The sequence below is a fragment of the Xyrauchen texanus genome, chromosome 38 (genome assembly GCF_025860055.1).
Source record: "Xyrauchen texanus isolate HMW12.3.18 chromosome 38, RBS_HiC_50CHRs, whole genome shotgun sequence".
Classification (NCBI taxonomy): domain Eukaryota; kingdom Metazoa; phylum Chordata; class Actinopteri; order Cypriniformes; family Catostomidae; genus Xyrauchen; species Xyrauchen texanus.
In genome coordinates, this window is record NC_068313.1 from 36741186 (window position 1) to 36761647 (window position 20462).

General features: G+C 35.5%; 2 protein-coding genes and 1 long non-coding RNA gene across 8 annotated transcripts in view; 1 reads left to right on the plus strand and 2 right to left on the minus strand.

Moving 5' to 3' along the window:
* Positions 1-2514, plus strand: part of LOC127631547 (endothelin-converting enzyme-like 1) — a 28838-nt gene extending 26324 nt beyond the window's left edge. The window contains exons 18-19 of the mRNA XM_052109710.1: positions 879-955; positions 1069-2514. Coding sequence (XP_051965670.1) covers positions 879-955; positions 1069-1168 — 177 coding nt within the window. The 3' untranslated portion in view covers positions 1169-2514. The remainder of the gene's footprint in view (positions 1-878; positions 956-1068) is intronic.
* An 8510-nt stretch (positions 2515-11024) lies between these two features.
* LOC127631551 (uncharacterized) lies at positions 11025-12095 on the minus strand. Its single transcript, XR_007968998.1, has 3 exons — positions 11742-12095; positions 11596-11640; positions 11025-11513 (listed from the first exon to the last, which is right to left on the minus strand). It is a non-coding gene; the product is annotated as an uncharacterized LOC127631551 (long non-coding RNA).
* A 1858-nt stretch (positions 12096-13953) lies between these two features.
* The window catches only part of LOC127631545 (NACHT, LRR and PYD domains-containing protein 3-like), a 191355-nt gene continuing 184846 nt past the window's right edge, over positions 13954-20462 (minus strand). For 4 of the 6 annotated variants that reach the window (XM_052109704.1, XM_052109705.1, XM_052109703.1 and 1 more), the window contains exons 11-12: positions 19824-19870; positions 13955-16506 (exon numbers count right to left, since the gene is read on the minus strand). In XM_052109704.1, coding sequence (XP_051965664.1) covers positions 15959-16506; positions 19824-19870 — 595 coding nt within the window. In that variant the 3' untranslated portion in view covers positions 13955-15958. Of the gene's footprint in view, positions 16507-19823; positions 19871-20462 lie in introns of all 6 variants that reach the window. The other 2 variants (XM_052109708.1, XM_052109707.1) reach the window with 2 other exon arrangements.

A 20462-nucleotide genomic window follows, 5' to 3' on the forward strand; every position in this document is an offset into this window, starting at 1 on the left:
TTAAGATTTGCACATTTGCTGCGTGTGTGTGTGTGTGTGTGAGAGTGTGTGTGTGCGTGTGTGCAGTGTGTGTGAGTGTGGCTGCCTGTGAGCGCGCGCGTCTGTGAGTGTGTGTTTGTGTGTGCGCGCCTCTGTGAGTGTGTGTTTGTGTGTGTGCAGTGAGTGTGTGTTTGTGTGTGTGCAGTGAGTGTGTGTGTGTGTGTGTGAGTGTGTGTGAGTGTGTGTGTGAGTGTGTGCGCGCGTGTGTGAGTGTGTGTGTGTGTGTGCTGCAGCGTGTGTGCGTGTGTTAGTGTGTGTGTGTGTGTGTGCGCGCGTGTGTGAGTGTGTGTGTGTGTGCGCGCGCGTCTTTGAGTGTGTGTTTATGTGTGCGCGCCTCTGCGTGTGTTAGTGTGTGTGAGCGCGCGCATCTGTGAGTGTGTGTTTGTGTGTGCGCTCCTCTGAGTGTGTGTGTGCCTCTGTGAGTGTGTGTGTGTTTGTGTGTGTGCAGTGAGTGTGTGTGTGCGCGCGCGTGTGTGAGAGTGTGTGTGCGGGCGCGTCTGTGAGTGTGTGTGTGTGTGTGCTGTGTGTGTGTGTGTGCAATGGAGATTTAAAAAGTATTTTTTGCAGAAGGAATGGTCACATGTGGCTGCTTGAAAGGAGGAGGGGCTAACTGAGCATGTGCAGTATGAGTGTCATCACTCTAGCTCACTCCTGATTGGAGGAATAAGCCATGTTGCAACCGTCCCGGCTCTCCCTTAAATCACACGCCATTTTCAATGAGCATATTAGTACCCTTTGTGTTTTGTGGTTGTTATTATCAGCTCACAATATTTTTTAAGGTCCTTCAGTCCAAAAATGTGCTATAAAAACTATTATGGATGTTTATTTGTTCGTGGCAGAATTGGTGTATGAAGAGACGATCACAGTCGATATACCTGCAGTTACTGACCGATAAACACGCACCTGAGCACTACAGGTACACACACACACACACGGACACTTAAAGACATACAGTTTGCAGAGAATGTGTTCAGTATCTCACTTGACATGTCAGGACTCATTAATGTGTCGTGTATGGTCTCTCTGCAGGGTCATCGGCAGCGTGTCTCAGTTTGAAGAGTTCGGCCGTGTGTTCCACTGTCCCAGAGGGTCACCCATGCACCCTGTCAACAAATGTGCCGTTTGGTGACCTTTGACCTCTGAACCTTATCCTTTGATTGGCCCGTTTTCATGACAACCGCTCCGAGCTTCTCAGACTTCGCGATACGCCGTAAAATCATGACGCAGAAGTTTACAGCATGTCAAGAGAAATCAAAGACCAAACGACGTTCCCGCTTAACTTCCTAAATACCATCATCACGCTAGAAGCTCCTCATGCGCCATTTCTTCTGAAATATTTGTTTATTTTTATATTGCTGAGGGTGAAGTGTCAGTCACGTTTTGGGTGATGAGTGTTTTTGAGTCGTGTATGTATGATCACACATGTGTGACGGAGACAGCTCTGTGCTGAAGGCATGTTAAAGGTTTCTTCATATGACGTGTTTTGACTGTTTTGTGTTTTTATAAAATAGGCGTAAAATTGAGGAATGGACGGTCAGTCTGACAGAAGCAAACATCTGAATATGTTTCATGATATCATGTTGCCCCCGTGTGTTTATTTGTCAAATTACATTTTGGATGTGATTCATAAGATTGTGAATCTCATGAAGAAACTGCAATAAAAATGCACCCAGATCAGATAGCCCCTAAATTAAAAACACATATATATATATTATTTTTGTATTATGATGTTATTTTCATGAAAATTAACCAACAAATTCTCATTGCTGTAATATGCCCAGGCATTTCCTGATTCTCATTAGACTGTCATCACTATTATACAGTATTTATTATTGCATTCAGTGATTTTATTAATTAAAGATAGTACAGTTACTCCCATCGTACCATCGTAAATACCTCACAATTGAAATAATATTAATTATATTTCACTTGACATTACTGAGAGTTATTTGCATTATTGTAATGAGAATTTCAGTGCATGGGGAAATATGTTTAATCTTAATTTTATGCAAAATAAATCACATTTATTTCGTATTGATTAGGGTGTGCAATATGAGGTTTCGTGAGATTCACCCAAGCATCTTTTGTCCAGATGTGAAACTGTTGAAAACAACAGATGAAAACATGTTTTCCTCAGATAATTGTTGATTGGATGTGATTGTTTATGTATGTTCTGACCTTTTTCCCAAAATTAATTCTGGACTTAAATTGACAGAAAATCAGACCAAAACAAACATTAATGCGGCTGCAGCCTCTGCGGTGTGAGAAAAATAACATGTTTATATTACTGTCATTTTTATTTTGTATGAAGTATTTGCTCACGGATAATTACAGAGTAACTTTGTATGAATAAATTATATAAAAGTGTAAAAATGTACAGGTCGAATAAAAGCATGTTTGCTGTTAAGAAAAAATGAAAAAACATACAAAGTGGAATAAAACAGAACTTTATCATCCACGGACTTTTATTTTGAAATCCCTGCCGTCTGCACTTCCGCCTCAGGTGCTAAGCTACAATCAAACCAGTTCATTTCTTTTTTTTTTTCTTTTTTTTATTGAACTATAGCATATACAAACAGCATGGCAATAATCATATATCATTGCAATATAACAATGAAATCAGGTGCAAAATTGCATTACAGAAAACAAAAAATAAATAAATAAATAATAAGAGAGAAAAAAAAAATAAAAGGCTAAGGTTTGTTTTTTAAATCATAGTCTTCAATTATTTCAAAATGTTTTTGTGCATATTTACTTTTCATTATTTGCAGGGCCTTTGTGTAAGAAATAAACTCATTGTGAAATGCAGAAAACCTGGGTTTAACTTTCAAAAATTTAGATTTGTGTATATAAAATTTTCCAAAAATAAGAATATCATTAACCAGAAAATCATCGTTGTATCTGTTCATAACAAGTCCAAAGACAATGTCCTTCTGAGAGAAATCTGAAAGAAGAGGAACCTTTGGGAAAATCCACTCATGAATGTCAAGCCATAAAGCCTCTACATACATACAATGGAAAAATAAATGATCAGTGGTTTCTACTTCATCACAAAATACACAATTTCTAGTTTCAATTCCAAATCTTTGTCGTACTAATTCACTGGAAGGATAAACATCATTTAACATTTTGAAATGGATTTCCTTGGCTTTGGGGGTTAATGGGAATTTTAAATAATTAGTTTGTAACCTGTAACTTGTTTCTTTTGAGAAGAACTGGGATATGAAGTTTCTATAACCTACAAAAGGGAATAAAATATTATCAAACATATTTCTGATAGATTTGTTTGAAAATGTAGTTTCTTTGAAATCGTAACCTCCAATTAAAAGTGATGGGAGACACAGGGTGCTGGGATTAGACGTTGAGAGGAATCCTTTGATTAAACATATAATAGAGTTGGGGATGGCTTTGATTATAGAATTAAATGTGTTCCGATTACAGATAATATCATATTTAAGACAAAAGTTCTCATATGAAATAAAACATCCTCTGCTATTGACTAAATGAAGCACCGACCAGATACTTTTCTCCATCCAGTCCTTATTGTATATTGATTTATTTCTTATTGTGATATATCTATTATTCCATATTGGGGTCTTATGTGGTGTAAAATTATGATTGTATAAAAGTTTCCAGTACAACAAGACTTGCTGGTGAAACTGGGATAGTTTGACAGGGAGACGTTGGGGAGTGAAATCACATCTAAGTAAAAACTCTATCCCTAAAGATTTCTCTGGGAATATGAAACCAAAAGTTGTTGTTATTTAGAAAAGATTTTAACCAGTTAATTTTCAGGGTACCATTTATGGAATCAAAGTCAATGGCTTGTAGACCTCCCTCCTTGAAATCTTTAGTCAACTTTGCTCTTTTAATGTAATGGACTTTCTTTCTCCAGAACAATTTTTTTCCTAAACCTAATCAAAGAGGCAAAAGGTAATTGTAAAAATCTGTGGAGGAGCATGGATAAATTATTGGGAAGGGAAAAAATGTATCAGGAGCATTTACAGCTTAAAATAAATGGTGTAGTTCAAAATGAGGGCTCAATTCTGGCTAAATATTACAATGATTATTTCTTGGATTCTATGTTAGACCTGGCGAAGACTTTCCCTGAAGTGAACTGCTGCCAAGATGATCATGGGGATGGCAATGCGTTTTATTGTAGGTTGCAGAATATAGATGAAGACACAATTTCTAAAATAATAGCAAATTTAAAAAATAGTAAAGCAAAGGATATATTTGGACTTGATACATCCCTTCTAAAAGAACACAAAATTACTCTAACTCCTGTACTAACAATAGCTGTGAATCAATCTATAAATGAAAACATCTTTCCTTTGGCGTTGAAAAAGGCAGTAGTCAAGCCGATTTTCAAGTCAGGAGACAAGCGCTGTGTGTCAAACTACCGACCTATTAGTATCCTACCAGCCATCTCCAAGATCTTTGAGAAGGTGGTGGCAGAGCAGATAGGAGAGCATCTCGACCACATTGATGCACTACATCCTTGCCAGTTTGGGTTTAGGAAAAGATACTCCACAGAGTCTGCATGCTGCTACTTACTAGAAGACATCAAATCCAGTCTTGATGGTGGAGGTGTGGTAGGGGCGGTCTTTCTGGACTTCAGAAAGGCCTTCGATACAGTTAAGCACCAGCTTCTCATCAGCAAATTAACTGATTTTTCTCGACACAAACACAATAGCATGGATTCAATCTTACCTTAATGACAGACAACAATGTGTTGCGGTCAACAATACAAAATCATCCTTAAGATCTTGCAACATGGGAGTACCACAAGGTTCCATTCTGGGCCCACTGCTGTTTACATTATACCAGAGCCATATAAAGGAGAGTTGCGACAACGGAAGTTCTAAATGTTGATCGTCACGTGATTCATGTAGACTTCAGATAGTTCCAGGAAGTGCTTTGGCGGGCATTCCAAACTGTTAGAGTGACAGAACTGCGATTTCTGGTAATTAGTAGTCAATAAATGCATTTATTTTATATATTTATGTAACACACCGACATATGTATGTAGCATGAGTATGTTGTTACAGCGATGTTGTTTTTTAAAGATCAAATCAGCTAATATTTGAGGATTAGTGTTCAGCTACCGTTATTTGCCTCAACTTATTTCAGGCTAGGGTTTCTGTTGCCTTTTTATGTTACCTCATGTTCATTGTTTTCACTAATCTCATGGTAACTAATGTCATATTTATGACTTTTCAGATAGTACAGAGACAGGCTGGTGACAGGTGATGTCCAGCTCACACCGCACAATGGGTCAATGAACTATTAACTATTAGCAGCAGTTACGGAAATGTAAAATTTAGTGAAATGAAGCTTATTGTTTACAATTCTATATATAGTAATATAATTATTTATGTATTATAAATATTATATATCTAATGTATAATTCTTACAATACTTATTCATATACACAATATATTCAGCTTTAAAACAACTTAAGCATACTCGTATATAAACTGCCGTTCAAAAGTAATGAGGCTGAAAATTCAGCTTGGCATCACAGAATTACATTTTAAAATACATTAAAATAGAAAACAGTTATTTTAAATTGTAATAACATATTACGATATTACTTTTTTTGTATTTTTATTCAAATAAATGCAATAACTATTTACAGCAATTCATGAATACATTTCTAATAAATTAAATAGCATGCCAAGCATTTTGTATGTGTCCTTTCTTTCATGTTGTCGTTGCATAGTCTTCATCATGGTTTGCTGTGCTGCATGGGGATGCTCCAATCGATAACATCCCTTATCTCTTATGTATAATCGCAGTTCTGTCACTCTACTCTAACAGTTTGGAATGACCGCAAAAGCACTTCCTGGATCAGCGATCAACATTTAGAACTTCTGTTGTCGCAACTCTCCTTTATATGGCTCTGGTTCTGATGCATCTCTACGGTGTTTGCTGCTACTTCCGGGAACTATTGAGAGGCTCCACGAGCCGCCATTGCTGTAAAAAAAAACGTTCCATTGGAGTCAATGGAGTTGTCGCAACTCTCTCTCTATATGGATCTGCATTATACATAAATGACTTGCCAGCTGTGTGTAAGAGTAAAATTACTATGTATGCTGATGATACGGTGATATATGCACATGGTAAAACTGCAGAAGAATTCGCTCAAAAACTGACCAAAGAGATGAAGAAAGTTTCTTTGTGGCTGAAAAATTCATGCATCACCTTAAATCTCAATAAGACTGTTTCAATGTTTTTTACAAATCGTTATAAAATACAAAATTGCCCTAAGATCTTAATTGATGGACAAATCATTTCAAATCCAGATCAGGTAAAATATTTAGGTGTCATATTGGAACCGAATTTAGGCTTTAAAAAGCACATAAAAAAGTTATCAAATACAATCAAATTTAATATGGTACAATTCAGACATATTCGAAATTCCCTTACAATTGAGGCCTCAGGAGCCTATTTAAATGCAATGATTGTTCCACACTTTCTTTATTGTTTGACAAGTTGGTCACAGGCTTGTAAATCTGCCCTCAGGCCACTCGAGACATTATATAAAAGTTCTCTAAAAATTCATGATAAGAAAGCCAGACGATTCCATCACTGTCATATCCTCGTAAAATACAAATTTCTCAGTTTTGAAAACCTGATAATCCACACAAACCTGTGTTTGATGTATAAGATCCTCCATGACAACGCGGCTCCTCCACTAAAAGAGTTTATAACTTTGGGCTCTGAAACAACAGCTCGAGCCACTAGATCTACAGTGCGAGGCGAATGCGAACTTTGCTTTTTCTTGTGTGGCTTCTCATCAGTGGAATATGTTGCCTATAGAGTTGATAAGAAGTACAAACATTTACACATTCTCACGTCTGGCAAAGAAATGGCTTTTGTCAAATCAAATTTGCACCCACATGTGACCGATGTTGTGCATGTAATGACTTGAATTTTTTATTATTATTTATTTGGTCAATGTAAATTTAATTATTCATTGTATGATGTATTATGTATTTTATTATAACATCAGCCTGCCCAGGGACTACGGGTGGAAATTAGCTCTTGAGCTAAAACCTGGTACTATGCATCTTTCCCCTTGAGGTTAATGTTTATTGTACACTGTCCCTGTTTCTCTAAATAAATTAAAAAAAAAAAAAAAAGATATAATCAATATTAATCTGATTAATTTTTTTTATCACTTTGTTTGGAATTGCCAATGAGTATGCAGGATAAATGCAAAGCCAGTTCATTTCTACTTGATATGCAGTGTTGGGTGTAATGCATGTCATTATTTAAAGTAATTAATTTACTTTTTCATTGAAAAAAGTAAAGTAAAGGATTACTCTTAATTTTTCAGCAATTTAATTACAGTTACTTCTGATGTAATCGTGTAATTTATTATTTTAGTTTTTATTGCTGAGAACGTTCAACAAAAATTTTTAAATAAATAAACGTACAAGTACACAATATCACAATTATTAAAAAACAACAATAAATAATAAAACAAGACAAAAAATTTCTACAAATAATACAAAAAAATAAGAATCGTGTTAAATGCTGTATAGCTTGTTTGCACATGACGTCACGTCAGTGCGTTGCTGTGGCGCGAAATGCAGATGGAGGGCAGGAAGTGATTTTCTACATAGGATTATTAGCGTACAGGCACTATCACAAACTCAAAATGTTTTTGCATAGTTTATGGTTGCTCAAATCAACCAAACCGAGAAACCACAAGGAGCTTTGTATCGTGTACCAAAAGTTGTTGTTCATAAGGGAGAAAATGCAAGAAATTGACTGAAAAACGGCTTGTAAACATCCGTCTGCGTCTGGAGGAGTCGAGTCGGGTAACTTAGGTAAAGTTGGTTTTACATTCGCGGACTTCCGCGTTCAGTAACTCGTGAATTAAACGTTGTTGCTACACACAACACCTATCACATATAACTACAGATAAAACACCAGAAGCTACAACATAAATCTCCTCAAAACGATCTTTCCTTCGCACTGGACAAAATACATTGATCTCTATGCGCAGGCTGCTAAGAAGGGACCATCTGCAAAGTGCAAACCCGAAGGAAAGCTCGTTTTGAGGAGATTAAAATATTAAAACAATGTTATTTGTGTAGTAACAATATTCAGCTCATGAGATATTGAACGCGGAACTCCGCAAATATGCGAAGCGAATATAAAAAGCAACTTTACCCAACTTGCAGACTTGATCATGTAGGACCTTCAGGACCACATGTAGCCTACGTGGACAGCACCATGAACATAGTCAAGTTTTAAAAAAAAAACCCAACCAGGGTAAAAATAGTTTCAGGTTTGATATTTGCTGTGTATTCACCTAGACTGCTTTAGTGTACTTTTGTGTAGGCTATTGTACATACAGTACGCAAAAATGTTTTATGTAAAACTTACAGTAATTCACCAAAGGGATTTTTTCATGTTCCAAAGGCTGTAGTGTGTTCCTACTGACCAGACTGACTTAGTACAGGTGGAATTTTGACAATAACTCCCTTACTGTACATACTGAAGGGTTGGGGTCAGAATCCCCTGTCTCTTCAATTTAATTATATATATCCTTTTTATATATATCCTTTTGAATGATTACTTTATTCTTATTAAAAATTAAACAATCAATATCCTAATCATTTCTGTATTCATTTTCTTTTAGGTGCATTCCAGTGTGTGCCCTTGTGTTGTGTTCACATGCAAGGGGCCTTTTGATGATAATTGTCTTGGGATTCAGAGAGCGGCGAGAGAGACTCTGTACTCATGTATTGCATATATATATTATATATATATATTGTAAGTAAATCAAAACCAAATAATTTACAAGCTTTTAACTTCATGAGGTGCAATGGCAAGGTATCATAACACCGGAGACGTCCTTGGTGAATCTGCCTCTGGCTGGACATTCCTTTACAGTCCTTTTTAAAGTCCATCAACTTTTTGACATGTTCAGAAATCCCCTCCTGGAAACTCCCTCTGCATACATTCAGTCTTTTACAGTCAATTGGTCAAACACAAAATCTTGAACTGTCATTATTTCTGGAAGACCCCTTAGGACTTTTGCATATAAAACTCTTCGTCTCTTTGTCCTCTTTTTCTGGAGCTTTCCATCATCGCTGTATCTTCTGTATCTCGTCCGCAACACATAGACGGTAATGATGGCATTTTTCTCCTTTCTTTTGCAAAGCTCTTTCTAATACATGTTCAACTCCTCTCTACTCTGCCACCATCATCTGCTTAATAAATGCTTACAACATTCAGTGTGGAATGTTTTTCCTTAATAAACCAGCTTCATAATAAAAATCTTTATAAAACAAGTTGAGGTGTTTTTCTTAAATAAACTATTTTCTCAATATATGGTTACAATGATTATTAATACAAGTGTTTTACAGTAAACACATTCTTAATAAATTGTTTAACAAGTACTTATGGTACCTTTCATTATAAAACCACTTTTTATTAGTTACAATTGTGGTTTACGATGACCCATAAATACTTCATATACCAAAAGCCATGATTAGAATAGAATAATTGCATATTTCACAACAATATCTGCATATCTGCATCTATATCTGTCTTAGTTGACTTGTATAAGTTTGAGGGTCAATTTATACATAATTTCACCTTATTTTCATTAAGTGAACATCTCATGTGTATTTCTTTAGGGAGTGGAGTAAAGGGGCATATTATCGTTCCTGCTTTCCTGGAGTGAAATGTTTTATCAGCCTGTTAAGGTGGACTGCTCTTCTGATAATGAGCTCAGGCCTTCTTCAGCCTCGAAGAGAACTGTTGTTTGTCAGTGTTCTGTGTGTGTGTGTGCGTTTGATATTCTTTGCAGGTTCTGAACATTGTGATATAGCCTAAAACATTCTCGGACCCTGGAAGAAGGTCACCACGGACTTAAATCTCGGAAATAGACAAATACTCTGATTAACGGCGATATACCCACTTATCTATCAAAAATGTATTATTGTTTAGACTTTATGTTGTCTTAGCCAATCAGAAGTAAACGATTATGTAATGCATGTCCTTGTAAAAGGTATACTTGTGTGAGATTTGTTTGTAAGGTAGAGTTGGCTTGCGACCTCCTCGTGACTTTGACGCTGGCTCTACCAATTTAACTGCAAACTATTCTTCAGTAAAATTGTACTTATTTGATTGAATTTCACGACTCCTGGTCTTCTTTCATCACATTATCTGGTCCTGGGTCTTACAACTGTACCCCCCCAAACAGTACATTTATCAAATAATTTGTTCCTGTTCCAATGGCTGTAGTGCTTTCCTAGTGATCAGACTGACTTACTACATGTTGAATACTGCCAATACCTACCTTACTGTAAGTATATTACAATCATATTATTCTGAAGAAATTATTCTATTTTCACCTTTTTTCATGTTCCAGAGGTTATAGCATGTTCCTAGTGATCACTCTACTCAATTAACTTTGATCAATGTATTAGGTAAAAGTATGTATTATAACTGCTTTTCCTTGTACAACACATTTCTTTCATTGATTAAAGAAATTCAGATACTTTAGATTAATCATATTTTCAACGTTATAAATAAGCAACACCCTTATTGTAATGATTCAAGTTAAGTTTTTGTTATGAAGTCCTGAAGAAGTGGATTCTGGAATACAGGATAATGTATGACATTCAGTCCCACGGACAGTAATATTTCTGCAGGAAACATCAATCAATGTACATGAATTGTGTTATTGTTAGAGTTCCATGTTAAACACAGATGTCATACAACAGGAAAACATCAAATAGAGTTTAGCCATTCTTTTTATTCAACACCTGGAGAACACTGTTACACACTCTTTATCACAGATAAAAACAGAAAAACAGAGGTGAATAAAACAGCAAGACATGGGCTGTAGTATGTTCTGTAGGGTCCAGACAAGATGATCCAACTTGCTTTGTAGCAGTGGTCTCAATGCTTTTCAAAACCTTTTTAAATAAATCATATGTCATTATTAAAACCACCACACTTACACACTTCTTTTTCATTTTTTTTTCCTCAAATAAATAAATAAATAAATATAAATGGTTGTAAAATGAAGCAATTAACTATGTTCAGGAGATTAAACATGATTTTCCTTTCTACAGTCTGGATTGTTACCAAATTACAGTTCATGTACAGATTCATTCATTATTATTTCATAAACACCTTTTTAAACACCATCATTATAATGCAGGTTTTATTGCTAAAGGACATTCTATAGCATCAGAACACATCATGTGAGAGATATTTGCCAGTAGGCTACATCTGCAGTTGGCTAAAATGTAGTTGTCTGTTTGCACACGATGAAAAACAATATGAACTTTTTAGACGGTCCCTATCTTGGTTACGACACACATTGAATATTCATCTCTAAAGTACATGCTTAAAAATATACTTGCCCATTTTGATCGATTGTAAAAAATGTTGTAGTTCACAACCTTTGTTGTCAATATCATGTAGCTGCTTCGAATCTGAAAAAAAAAAATAGCTTTATTGACTATTTAATTGAAAAAGTTCTTTAACGCGAATGTGCGAATATAAAACCAACTTTACCTAAGTCCTTATGTTGCCTTTCAGCTCCAAAGTAAATATGTGTTTCTTAAACATCAACAACAACAAACACAGATTGATCGTCAGAACAATAAACACTGAAAATGTGGAAATAAAGAAAGATGGACACACATGCAGATCAAACCGACCTGCTCCAGTGATTTAAATATAGGCTCCTCACACAGTCCAGCAGATGCTAAAATAGCAAAAGTGTAAAAGCCGTAAAGCTTGTCCAGACATTGACTGCTGAAACGACACAGTTCCACAGACTGCGCCGAGCTCAACAGTAATAGAGTCAACAAAGAGTTTCTCAGCAGAGTCAAACACATGTTTGGATGAGTTATGAGTCACGATAAGGCGAGCAGGGAAGAGAACCCGTGTCCAACATTCGCCTCATTGAGTTTGTTATCCGGATAGTGATGCAATCGGATTATTGGATTATTATTACTGCTGACAATAAAGAAGAATCGAGGGATGAGAAACAAACAAACACGGCTCCTCCATGTGCTGCTCGCTAGCGCCCCCAGAGTCTCTTTCTATTGGCGGCTCGCATTCTAAAATAGAACATTGCCGCCATCTACTGTTACAGATCAGAGACTCTTTCCCTTCTCTCCACAGACCTTTCAGGACTCGTGCTTCCAATGGCGCTGCGTGTTCAGCTCCTCCATTTCAGCCCCAAGTCCATCACTGCCCATGAGAGGAGGAGGAGAGAGAACAATAAACTATTATGGCCTCGCTATATTCCTTCAATTAACCGTGTTCTATTCAGAAACTGTATTAATGGACAATCCCCTCTTACTGGAGTTAAAAGCTTCTTATTTGTCTGCTGCATTATATATAATACCTGAAGAATCTCCATCAATATATCTTGTCTAGTTTCAGACTGTTGAGCTTCCAGACATAACAGGGCGGAGCTTGAGTCTGAACATATGAGACTTTTGTTTAATCCCATATCTTTGATTTTGTTAATTGCTGGCAATATTGCTAATAATTCTCCTGTAAACACCGAAACTTTATCTGATACCCTTTTTCCTTCTGCCACTTTCAATCTTGGGATGATGTTTGCTACCCCCACCTGACCGTTCCCTGGATCTTTAGATGCATCTGTAAAAACCTGTATATAACTTTCATACTTGCTCCATATATACTCCCTTGTTGATTCTGCTTCTAAAGCATTTTGCCCTTGTCTTGTCTCGCTTCCAATAGGAATAAATCAACATTTGTCTGTGGTAAGATCCATAGAGGTATTGATGGTAATATTACCACTGGGGTAACATTATACTCGTTTAATCTCCTGCACTAAACCCCATTCTCAATCAGACCTTTTCCTGATATCTCCAATTTTCACTTTTATATTTCTTCCTATTAAAAAACCTTTAATCCAATGATATAATCTCCCACCTATTCCAATCTGATCTCATTTAATCAGCAAACCTTCTTTCCATAACGTATCATAAGCCTTTTCAATATCACAGAAAACTGCTGCTACTGTTTCTTTATTTATCAAGGCTTTCCTTATATCCCAAACTCACTACTGAATCCATTGTTCCCCTTCCGCATCTAAATCCACTTTGATATGGAGAAAACAACAAATGATACATTAACCGGCCTGTAATCATTCTTTCCATTAATGTGCATAAATGTGTGGTTAAAGCTGTTGGTCTGTAATTTAGAGGTGCATTTGGATCTTTACCTGGTTTCTTTATAGGAATAATTAAAGCTCCAACGCTGAGGTCAAATCCCTTCTTCCCATATTCTATTATAAAACTTTAATATTCCTCCAAGTGATTCTTCACTTTAACATAATATAACTCATTTCATCTTGTCCTGGAGTTGTTACCTTCATTATTTTAATGCTGGTTTTAATTCAGGGAACATCCAATAAACCGTCCATTGCCCTCCTCCTTTCCAATATATCTGGATGTTTCTGTAGCAGCTTCTCCCTCATTTCCTTACTCGCCTTTGTCAAGTTATCTGAACTATTGATTTTTAAAAGCTCTTTCAGGAACATTTCTGCTTTTTCTTTGTCACTTACTGCATTTTCCTCATTCATACTTAATACTGGATATTCATATTCTTTCCTAATTCCTCTCATGTTTTTAATCATGTTCCTCACTTCCTCAACTGGAGTACTTTCACCAATTTCATCACAACATGATCTGAATAAAATTGACTTGACTTGACTAGGCAATGACGTGAGGACCCAAGTGTAATTTATTAAATAAATGTGAAATCCAAAACCCTTACTATAAATGTGAACTAAACTAGTGACGTAAACGGCTACACTCACATACAATACTTGACAATGGCACACATGAGGCTTAAATACATGACATGGAGAACAACACAAACAAGTTAACCAATGAAAAGACAAGATAATTAAACAATAAACCAATGAACACAAGACACATGAACATGGAGGGAAACAGGAATTACATGAACAGGAAATAAACTTTTCAAAATAAAAGATATGAAATACCTGAACACACACATTAAGCATTACAGGTATAGAGAGAAATTCGTTTTTTAAATACAGGTCCAGACAAATTGCAATTAAGACTTTAAAATATCTCAAAATAAAATAACTGAACTATTAAAAAGAATAAATGCATTATTGCTATGAAAGATGTCTCAAGAAGAAGAGCTGAATTAAGGGAGTTACATTTACAAATTAATCAAGCTTATTTAGATTGCTAGAGGCGGCTTTGTTAGATTGGGGCTAAATTGAGGAAGGAGAGACAAATTCTAGTTATTTTTTGGGCTTTGGAGAAAACTGTAAAAGAAATTCCTTGACTGCTCTTAACATTAATGATGTCATGACCCTAAATTAATATCCAATTTTATAAGAATCTTTATACATCTGTGTTTGCTAAACATAATTGTGAGGATTTCATTAAGATTCAAAGTCATGTTCCTGTTGTTGATGACGACTTCAAAGCTTTCTGTGATTGTAGTTTGACAATTGATGAAATTCGTACAGATCTTTATTCTATGAAGAGGGAAATCTCCAGGTATCCATGATTATCTGTTGAGTTTTATACTCATTTATAGGAGTTAAATAAAAATATTTTACTTTGTATGTAAAATGAATGTATTCATCTAAAGGAAATGACAACATAAAAAAAAAGCATGTTTGCTACCTCACAAGTACTGCATCCCCAATAACAGCAAAGACATCATATTTTGCATTAAATATATCCTGTGAATCTCACCATGTCCAAATATACAGATGTTGACATCTCGCAGCCGACTCTCTCACGTTTAATAGAAATGTTTTTATTTCTCAAATCTCTTCAATTTACTAATAACAAGAAAAGCAACAAATTCATGAAACACTTTGAGAAATGTTTTTGTAATACTTACTGATGATGTGTAATGTTTTCCTCTGTATGCATAAGTTATTTATTTTAATTTATTGATATATTTATTAATTTTTCTGTTTTGTTGGATTTGTGTGTCTGTATTTTGTTTTGTGTTCTTACGTGATTACTGTTAAATGTTGCACAAGTGTTCACTTCTTTTTCCTTCAATTTATTGTTGTTCAATAATAGAAAAATCTTCACTTCTGTCATCGCTCTCATTTGCATGTTCATGAGTGCTTTCACTTTCACTTTTGACTGTAAAATAACTTCAATTGCAGCTTGTTTCTCATCAAAACCGTCGTATGACTTCAGAAGACTTGGAGCATGTTACATGCACTACTTTTATAACACTTTTGGGTCCTTTTGAAGCTTTAAAATGAGTCACTATCAGCTGCCATTGTATTAAAAGAGTGAAGTCAGTGGTAAGGGTTTGGAACCACATGAGGGTGAGTAAATGATGACAGAGTAATTCCAGTAATTGTGAACACTTGTGTAAGAAACACAGAAAGAGATTCACTTCAGTGTTTTAATTGTGTGCAAGTATAAAGTCACAGTTACAGCTAACACATATATATTGTCATTTAACATCTCAACATTGATTTATTTCAAGTATGATGAATGAAACTATTTACACGGATGGAAATACTGTTTTATATTAAAACACATCATTTATATGAATACATCTGATTCTGAACAGCCCACAGAAATAATCATTCCCAACTGTCTTATTCAGTCCAGGACATGATCCACATCCTGATAATAGGAAATAAATCCATGGGAATAATGTTTCTGATATTAAGATGTGTGATACAAATCATTCACACACACCACAAACTAAATACACCAGGAAATATGTTACAGTTGTGATTAAATACAGTTTGAGTGAGTTAACGTCATCATATTTCTATAAGTCACATGTGTGTGTGTGTGTTTATGTGTGTGTGTGTTTATGCGTTTGTGTATAAGTATGTGTGTTTATGTGTGTGTGTGTTCTCTGTTGTTTCTCACACAGACGGTTGTTTAATGTGACACAGAGTCACTGAGGAATCATTATAAACTTTAAATCCAGCATAGAGCGGTTCAGTGAATGTGGTGTTGAATGTGTGTATGTGTGTGAGTGTGTGTGTGTCAGAGACGCTGTAGAAGGACAGAGTGCCGGACGTCCAGTCCAGATACACTCCTATTCTCTTAGAGTCGACTGAAGGGACTCGTATGTATGTGCTGTTATTATTGTGTCTGACACTGAAACTGTTATTAGAGCAGATCAGACTCCAGGAGATTTTATTATATCCAAACCAACTTTCACTAAATCCTTTCCTCTTGATTCCTTTATATGTCACTGATATATCAACACCGTCACCGCTCCATTCAGACTCCCAGTAACAGCGTCCAGTCAGACTCTCTCTACACAGAACCTGATGAAGCTTATTAAATCTCTCTGGATGATCCGGATATGACTGACTCTCTCTCACAAGTGTCGCCTTCCTGTTCCCCTCAGACAGAGAGAGTTTAGTGTGTGCTGTATTTGGATCCAGTGTGAGATCACAGAAATCTGAACACAAGAACAAACATTAGAGACAACATTTAAATGTGTGTGTGTGTGTGTGTGTGTATGTGTGTGTGTGTGTGTGTGTGTGTGTTAGTGATGTTAGTGATCACTGAGAGTGTGTGTGTGTGTGTTAATGATGTTAGTGATCACTGAGAGTGTGTGTGTGTGTGTTAATGATGTTAGTGATCACTGCGCAACTGTTGGTGTGAGAAATTGTTTACAGTGTTTTATTTGTAAAAGATTTATTAAAGATTTTAAGGAACTTTTCTACATGATATTTATAACAGTGATTCGAGTGTTGTAACATTTATGGCAGATGTAAATTTGGCCTGAGATTATTTAAAAAAAACACTTTCCTGGCCATGTGTGAAAAACATGCTCCTTTTAGATGATTTAGGATTAGTGGTGAAGATAATCCTTGATTTAATGAATCTGTTTCTACTTTTATTACACAAAGGACTAAAGAAAACAAATGATTCTTCCATTGGATCTCTTATAGAGCATTACGCAAGAAATGTACAAAATTAATCAAAAGTGCAAAATGTGATTATTATCTTTCAATGATAAATGAAAATCCAAATAATCCCACAAAGTTTTGGACAATAGTTCAATCTACTTCGGTGTCGAGTTTGTCAACTAGATTTCCTGATTTTCTAAATGTGAATTAAAATGTAATTAAAGGCCGAGCAAATATTGCAGATACTTTTAATAATGATTTTTGATTCTAGTATTTGAGATGTTCCGACGGGAACTCCTGAGCCCATCCAACATTGTCCTTTGCAGTTCTTCACTTTTTCTCCTATTACCACCAACACAAGTTTGTGACATTTTAACGAGATTAGACAGTAAAACATCAGCTGGGATTGAAAGATTGAGCCGGATTTTTTAAGAAGAGTCTGTTGCCTCTATATTTAAAGTTGAACTTCTAACGTTATACCTAGAATGTGGAAATCGGCAATGGTTGTCCTTTATTAAAGGTGGAGATCCTTCTGATCCAAATAATGATCGTCCTCTCTCCAAACTGCCCGTCTTAGATAAAGTATTTGAATCTTTGGTAAATGATCAATTAAAACAATTCTTCTAATGATACACTTAATGACTATCAGTCAGGCTTTAGATCAGCCCATAGTACTATTACAGCAGCTATGTTAGTCACAAATGATATTATTCATTCCTTAGAACAGTCTTGTGCTGCATTATTTATTGATCTTTCAAAAGCATTTGATTCTGGAGATCATCATTTATCATCATAAAGGTCTTAGTCGCTCTAAACTGGTTTGAAAACAACTTTCTGAAGGAACCCAATGTGTCTCATTTGAGAATTATAGCTCATCTATTCTTAAAGTTAACAATGGTGTTCCACAAGGGTCTGTTTTAGGGCCCCTTTTATTCTGCATTTGTATTAATGATCTTGGTCTTAATAAATCTAGCTAAAACTCATTTATATGCTGATGATATAATTATCTATACAGCGGCTCCCTCCTTAAATCAAGCCTTGCAGCGATTGCAGAGTGCGTTTCAAATAATGCAGCATTCATCATTACATTTGAAACTGGTTTTAAATTTAAAAAGACCAAATATCAGATTTTTAGTCGTGTTCAGCTCTAAAATAGCGGATCTGCCGATCTCGACTTTAGAAGGTACATCCATAGAAAGAGTTCTTATAAATATTGAGGTATATGGCTTGATGAAAGATTAGCTTTCGATGTACATATTGATAACTTGTTGAAAAAGGCCAAAATTGGGATTCTTTTATCAAAATGCTGAAAATATTAGAGAGTACTTTTCTATCTGTAATGGACTATGGTGATCTATTATACATGCATTCAGCTGCATCCTTACTGAAGAAACTGGACTCTGTTTATCACGCGTTTGTGGTGCAGAGTCACGTACTCATCATTGTATTTTGTATGAATCGTTAGTTTGGTCATCCTGATATCACAGGAGAAAATTGCATGTTTGTATTTATTGGCACTTTTAGGTAAATTACCCCTTATGTTTCTAATCTTTTAACCTATTGTACAAATAGCTCTTACACAAGATCTTCAACTCAAATTCAGCTGACAGTCCCAAGGGTGCGTTCTGAATTTGGTATAAAAGCTTTTTATTGATCTGATTGTGTATATTTAGTTTTCTTTGTATATTTGGAGTATTTATCTTTTAAACTTTATTGTGAAACTATATGTGCTGCCGTCTTGACCAGGAAGAAGAGATTGTATTATCTCTTAAAATGAGTCTTGTTTGTCTCTAAATAAGTAAAACTGTATGCACGTATTTCACTGCACGAAAACAAAACTCTGTGAATCCAGATATATATATTTAATGGTGAAGCAATCAAATTTGTGATGCATGTTAAATATTTAGGAATAATAATAGACCAACACCTGTCTTTTAAAAAGCAAGTAAAAAGGGTAATAAATAATGTTAAATTCAATTTGAATAATTTTAAAAGTATCAGGCACCAGCTCTCTGATTCAGCTGCACTTCTTTTAGTACATACTTTGATTCTACCTCACTTGTCGTATTGCATAACAACTTGGTCACAAGCAGATGCAACTACACTTAAGCCTGTGTACTCCTTCATAAACAAATCATGCAAGTGTTAGATAAAAAAATCAAGGGACTACCATCATTGTACCATTTTGAAAAGGTTACATTTTTTAAATATGAATAATTTCAGTATTTTATACTGATGTGTGCCTGATTTACAAAATTATTCATAATCTTGCTCCACCCCTCTTCAGGGATGCGTGACCCATAATGGAAGTGCAAGTAGGACTAGAGCATCTGCCAGGGAGATTTGGTACCGCAGTACAGAAAAACAGCCTTTGGGCAAAAAGCTTTTTCAGTTAGAGTAGTGGGGTTGTGGAATTCCCTACCTACAAACATTCGAAGCCTCAATAGCTTCTCAACTTTTAAAAATAAGCTTAAGTACTGGCTACTATCACAACAGATCTGCAACCACTAATGACTGTGTTGTATATTATCTGTTTTATATTCAGGTTTTAAATTTTATATTCTGTACATGTATGTATTGTGATGTTTTATGTGGGGTATATGTAATGTTTGTTATTTTATTTGTTTTCCTGCCCAGGGACAGCAGATGTAAACTAGCTATAAGCTAATTCTGGTGCAATTACTTTTAAGTGTGCATTGTCCCTGTAAAAATAAACAATAAATGAAATGAAAATGAAATCTCAATGGGACCTTCCTGCTTAAATAAAGGATATAATAATAATAACAACAACATGTGTGTGTGTGTGTGTAAATGTGTTTGTATGTGTGTGTGAGAGTGTGTTTGTATGCAAGTGTGTTCATACATTTTTGTGGTCCAGGTGTAATTCTGATCTCTGCTCCGTGATTCACACTATAAAACACAAACACACAAACACAATCATGACGTCACATTGATGACACATTTATTTTCTGTGAGGAATAATTGATGATGGACCGTTAAATTAGTGAGTGTCCGTTACACCTCGAGTGTGAGTCGATTACTCTGATTATATCACGGTTACAACAGTTTAAGACATCTTTCAGGGTTTTATCTAGAGATGCACCAATCAGATATCTGGAACAGTTTCAGCTCCAATATTGACATTTTTACCTGGATCAGGAATCAGTCCGATGAGTCTGATCCAAATCCCAAACCACGTGTTAGTCATGGTCGCTACCGTCCAGTACAAACATGACAGAAAAGCCCCATTAAAGGAATATTCCGGGTTCAATACAAACTCAATCCACAGCATTTGTGTCATAATGTTGATAAACACAAAAATACATTTCCACTCGTCCCTCATTTTCTGTGTTCCAGTGAGACACTTACAGGGATTTAAAATCTCATTGAAGACTTTTTAAGAGCTGAAAAATCAAATTGATACTGAATCCCAAAACAAACCCACACAATGTGAAAATCAATAATGAATAAAAGTGATTTATAAAGTTATAAGCTTCACATT